This window comes from Echinops telfairi, unplaced genomic scaffold (assembly GCF_000313985.2).
Source record: "Echinops telfairi isolate 266 unplaced genomic scaffold, ASM31398v2 ScPeMD7_18;HRSCAF=68, whole genome shotgun sequence".
Taxonomy (NCBI): Eukaryota; Metazoa; Chordata; class Mammalia; order Afrosoricida; family Tenrecidae; genus Echinops; species Echinops telfairi.
This window is the reverse complement of record NW_022103915.1, coordinates 7,594,669-7,600,796: the sequence shown is the minus strand read 5'-3', so window position 1 is coordinate 7,600,796 and position 6,128 is coordinate 7,594,669. Positions and strand designations below refer to the sequence as shown.

The 6,128-nt window shown below is 49.3% G+C and overlaps 1 protein-coding gene across 1 annotated transcript in view; it reads left to right on the top strand.

Moving 5' to 3' along the window:
* The first annotated feature begins 2,167 nt into the window (after positions 1-2,167).
* MOK (MOK protein kinase) overlaps positions 2,168-6,128 on the top strand; it is a 33,322-nt gene continuing 29,361 nt past the window's right edge. Inside the window, exon 1 of the mRNA XM_045288042.1 lies at positions 2,168-2,204. Coding sequence (XP_045143977.1) covers positions 2,198-2,204 — 7 coding nt within the window. The 5' untranslated portion in view covers positions 2,168-2,197. The remainder of the gene's footprint in view (positions 2,205-6,128) is intronic.

Here is a 6,128-nt window from a genome sequence, read left to right as displayed (position 1 = left end):
CAAAATGTTTTATTGTATTTTCCCTTTTTCGTTTAATAAATTGGGTAATACGAGTGTAATGGTGACTAGAGGGTGTTTTTTCATGTCCTCTATGCTCTAACTACGAAAATATTTGATTTACAAATAAGGAATCCTACTTCGCGGAATTTCATTTATCACGGTAGGGTCTAGAACCGATTAACCGCGATAAATGAGGGTTCACAGTATACCATCTCTACCTCTATCTACCTATATCAAATCATAAGTGTCCTGGTTTCATTTCTCTAGAGAACTCTGCCTGACACACTTCATCTTCTGGAACAGTTGGGGAATGACAAAGAGCTTTCTAAAATGCGACCCTGCATATGTTACGGGCGATGGACATTCTAGAAGCAGATAATGGTTGATGGGTACACATAAAGTAAGCAGTCAACTAATTCCCTGCATCAAGCCAAATCTGACTCATTGTGACCTTAGAGGACTGCCCCTGTGGGTTCCAAGACTGAAACTCTCTATGGGAGTAGAAAGCCCCGTCTTTCTCCTGAAGAGCTGCTCATGGTTTTGAACTGATGATGTTGTGGTTAGCAGCCCAACCCCTCACTGCTACGCCATCAAAGCTCCTCGAGTAAGCCGTGAATGTCACTGAACTCTACCCACAAAACCTGCTGGAAGGGCAAATTTTAAAATTACATATTCCGTGAAGGCGTGCCGGCGCGGTAGTCAATTATGTGTTGGACTGCTGTCGACAAGGTCAGCAGTACGAAGCCACCGGCCACGCCAAGGTAGACAGAAGAGGCTGTCTGCTCCCGTAAAGATGCCCAGCCTTGGAAATCCACAGGGATAGATCTACTCTGCCCTACGGGGTTGATATGAGTCAGAACTGACCCCTGGCACCAGCTAAGTTGTGTGTCGTGACTTGATGCGGCTCTTGGAGGTGCAGCGTAGGACTGCTCTTGTTAAAAACTTTGAATGGGTCCCTGAGGATTTTCTCAGCAATCATCTCCTGTGCTAAGCCTTACTTGCAGGGCCTGCTGGGCAGGTTCAAGCCACTAGCCTTGTGGTATGTGACCCAGGGGCCTTTTGTAACAAACAACCCCACTGACAGCTGGTCAATTTGGACAGTGGGGTGGGGCTTCCCTGTAAGGTTCTCAAGGATGCAAATCCCTATGGAAGCAAATCGCCACATCTTTTGCTCACGGAGCGTTTGGTGGGCTCCAATACTAACCTTTAGGGTACCAGGCAAGTGCTTAAGCATGGTGCCACCAGGGGTCCTTGTTTCATATACACACACACACACACACACACACATACTTGAGGGGGCGAAAATGAGGAGCTGATACCAAGGGCTCAAGTGGAGAGCAAATAATTTGAGAATGATGAGGGCAACGAATATACAAATGTGCTTGACACAATTGATGTATGTATTGATTGTGATAGTTGTATGAGCCCCCAATAAAATGATTTAAATATATATATATATATTCAACATAAAATTTAAAATTTAAATTTAAATGGTTATGTTGATGGCATTGCCTGTTCTCTGGAGGCCAGAGCAGTGTCTTGCTTAGTCGTCACCATATTCACACAAGCTTCATCCATTCATTCGACTTCACACTGGAACAGACAGTTCAAAAACTCGGGGAACTTGTCCATTTTGATCTCTCATATCCGTGCTGGCAACGATGTTTGGCCCCGAGTAGACACTCCTTGGTACTTGCTGCATTAAGAAGAAAAACTTACACATTTAAGGAGCAACTCCCCCATGCCAGATCGGTAGATTCTCAGCTCCCTGCAATCCATGGAAGCTCAAGGCTGTCTACCTTCCACGTCGGAGGTCCTGAGTGCCTAAGTCCTCAGGATGCCCGGGACCCATTGAGGATGGGTCCCTGCTGAAAGGGAAGTTGTCTCCCAGCAAAAGCTGGAAATGGCTTTAAGCAGCCAGCGGCGGCGGAGGTTACCTAGCAACCAACCCAAGGCTGCCCGTTGCAGTGCGCATGCGGACCTTGGGGGGGTGGGGGGGCTGGGCGGCTGGGGCGTGGACGTTGCTCTGGTAACAGGGTAACAGAGACACAACACGGCTGTGGGAGCCTAACGTTCTCCATCGACGACGGTGGCGGAGGTCCGAGAGCAGGACTCTGTCTCAGAGGAGTGAAAGGCGGGGCCACCCTCCTGCCCCTTTCTTCTCCGTCCGGGGTTGGCAGCGGCTTGCACATCCAGGATGAAGAGTGAGTTGGGCGGCCAGGGGCGGGAAGCCAGGACCTGCCGACCAGGATGGGGATGAGGGTGGCAGAAGGAGGGTCTTGGGACCAGGGATCTTGGCCTTATCCTCCTGCAGCAACCAGTAGGGAGCAGTCAGGAGCTGGCACCCCCAGAAACTGGGGATGGGGGTGTCCTAGAGCCCCACTGAGGCATCTTTGGGGCCACAGAGGTTATGTCCGAGTTTTGAGGTTGAGTGTGCTTTTTCAAAATGCTGGTGGGAACTTGAAGCTTTATAGTGAACATCCAGCGGTCAGAAAGCCAGGGAATGCTCTCAGTGGGTGCTCCCTGCCGGGTAATGACAGCTTCATCCTGCGTTTCCTTCTATCTGCTTTTCTTTCATCAAGCAGTTGTGTTTTTATAGGAACTTTGAAGCAACCTTTCAGGAAGTGAAAAAGCTGTGGCTAGGAAGTTGAGAGACGAGTCGATCCAGACTGGGGGTAACCCCATGTGACCGCATCGAGCTGTCCCAGAGGATTTTCCTGACTGTAATCTTTACAGAAGCAGGAAGCAAATTGTCAAATCTTTCCCCCAAAGAGCTGCTGGGCGGGTCGGATGCTAACCTTTCCTAAGGTGTGGTTAGGTGCCTTCTAGTCAGTTCAGGCTGGTAGCAACCGGGTGTACAACCAAAGGGAGTGCTTCCTGGTCCTGCCCCATTCTCATAATTGTTAGACTTGAGCCCGTTGTTGCACCCACGGTGTCAGTTTCTGATGACCAAGCACTTGTCCACATTATGTCTAGTCATCCTCATTTGAATGCTGCCTGTACTTCCTGTCTGACAGACTTGGCGATCCATGACATAATCAATATATAAAAAACCATATATGTATGAGGTTACAGATAATTGACACACATATATGTGTATATACATACGTGTATAAAAACAATGCCACGATCCTTATTTACTGTCCAACTTTCACAAGCATCTGAGGTGATGGATAATACCACGGCTTGGGTCAGGTCCACCCGAGGCCTCAAAGTGACATCCTTGCTTTTGAACACTCTCCAGAAGCCTCGTACAGCAGATGTGCCCGGTGCAGTACGCCGTTTGATTTGTTGACTGCTGCTCTGTCGTAGATCAAGGAAAATGAAATCCGTGACGACATCCATCTGTTCTCTGTGCTTTTCCACTGAGCTCTGACTTCAAGCAGCAGTTATTTTCTCATCTAGATTCTATCATTCATCGTATTGGCCACACAGAACTCAAGAACGATGCTCACGATTACAGAGCTTATTGTGGAAGTTAACAGCCTGCAGTGCCCGTGACAAATGCTCAGCACACATTTCAGTCAGGAGAGCAATGTACCAAGTTCTTTCATGGCTGCTAATAAATGCCCAAAGGACATGCCACGCTGCTGTAAGTCTCAACCCAAGTCACTCAGCTCCCTGCATTGAGTCCCCAGAGGGCACTCCGTTCCAGTAAGCCTCAGCCTGAAGATACCTCAGCTCAGCTCTGGGGGCCAGCAAGCACAGCTTCCCCAATTAAGAGCCCAGAGGCACCCCACTACACAAACCAGCCTCCCACCACAAAGCACTCAGTTTCACTTGCTCTATGGCAGCGATTCTCAACCTTCCTAATGCCGCAACCCTTTCCTTACGTTGTGGTGATCCCCCCACCATAAAATCATTTCCATTGCTACTTCATCACTGTCATTTTGCTACTGTTATGAATTGGGCGACCCCTGTGAAAGGGTCGTTCGACACCCCCCCCAAGGGGTCGCGACCCACAGGTTGAGAACCACTGCTCTATGGGCTGGGAAGTCTACCACTGGTCTCGTGGTGTGGCCCCTGGTTCTGCAGCTGCTCCCCTGATGTCACTGCTGTCTTCTGGATCCAGGAGGTGCATTGTGACTCTGATCTCAGGGTCCGAGGACATGCTCCGCTCCCGGCTCTCACTAGTAGGGAAATTCCCCCTCCTGCTTCTCAGAGAGCTCGTTTTATACCCAGCCGGATGGCGATCACAAGGAAGCCTGTGAACAATTACTCACAGATGAATCTTATCCGTATTCCCCACCCCACCCTCAACCTTCTGACCCAGACCCAGGCAGGAAAAGGCTGCTTGGTGGGAATGACGGGAGACTTTGACTGGAAGCTCCACATTAAACAAGTCATTGCCCCTAGTGTTCTATTGTCCTGTTCATACACGAAGGATGCTTTTACCTCCTCGTTTTACTGAGAACAGACCCACGAAAGATTGTAGACCAGCCACTTCATGCCTTTATCTCTTCCCGGTTTAGATATTCCATTTCTCTTAGTGCTCATCCCTAACAATCCAGTACTCTGAAGAGACAAACACTGGAACTTGGGCTCTCGGCATGCATGTGCAAAATTTCGTCCACAGCACACCATCCACTTCCAGCGGTTCCCATCAATCCACAGTGTCAAAGAGCCCTTCAATTGGTCATCTCAGTTCTTGCCATCCACACTGGCTCCACTGGGCTCCAGCAGCAATCTTGGGACTTCACACCCACCTCCCTACACTTGAGATTAGCTGGCCTCTTCACACTCTTATCAGCCTTGGTCCCCTGGGCCCGGGTCATGTCCATCAGCTCAGGAGCTACACAACTCTCTAAACTTCAGACCAGCCTGCCCTTCTCTCTGTGGATCAGGTCAGTAGGTACCAATGGAGCATGCCCACATTTAGCCCATCTCTTCGCTGCTTCCGTTTCCCTGACTGTCCACTCAGCAAGTGGAGTCAGGTGATTGCCGTAATGAGCACCCCAAGTTCACTGGCTCCCTTTAATGTTCAGCCCTCGGAGGGGGCATTCTCTGACGGACACAGACTGTCCTCCACTGGTGCACCCGAAGGCAGACACAGGTCTCCCTGCGAATGTCAGCCTCTTGTTCTCACAGCGTTTCTGGGCGGTGCTCAGGCTTTCTTTCTAAGCCCCTGACTCCACTTTGGCTTCAAACAAAACGCCATTTCGTCCATGCAATTCCTAATACCCCTTTGAGCATGCATATCCAATCAGCTAAAGTCTGAAGGTGGGCTTCCACGTCCTTGTAATCACAATTGATTTCCTATTTTACAATACCAGAAGGAAAAACATTCAGTATCAATAGTCCAGTCAAGCAAACATATAACCCTTCACCTTTTTAATAATAACCACATTTGATCATCTCTCCTCCACCCCTGGTAGTCTCTATGTACTTGTGACGTGGGGCCCCTGGCGGGGTGGGTCAATAGGCACTGGCCTTCTAGTCATCTTGCACTGCTTAATCAGACAGACTTTCCCCAGCCCCCAGGGCGTCTTTGCTCTTCTCAGCTGCAGCATGTGTGTCCCATTCTTTCCATTCATCACAAGTGACAATAACCAGAGGAACCACTGTAGGAGGCAAAGGTTTGACTTCCCATGCCCTTTCTGCCCGTTCTCTGTCAAAACCCCACGCTTCTACGAGTCTGGAGCCATTGCAAGGAGCACTACTTTAGATCTAAACACCAGAGGTTCTGCCTCATACACTCTACTCTTAACTCTGGGTTCCAGTCTTCCTTGCAGTGGCTGCACAAAACTCACGGACAAAGCTCACAAGGACAGAGTTGATTGTGGAAGTCAACAGCTTACCGTACCAGCGAGAAATGCTCAGGAGAGTTGTTCAGTTAGGACAGCGGTTCTCAACCTGTGGGTCTCGACCCCGCTGGGGGTTGAATGACCCTTTCACAGGGGTCGCCCGATTCATCACAGTAGCAAAATGACAGTGATGAAGTAGCAATGAAAATAATTTTATGGTCATCTAGCTCAGAAGCAACAAAGCCCACATGGAAGAACATATCAGCCTGTGTGATCACGAGGTGTCGAAGGGATCACTGAAGACAAATGGGTGCATAAGCAAATGTGGCCAAGAAAGCTGATGGTGCCCGGCTATCAAAAAGTATAGCGTCTGGGGTCTTAAAG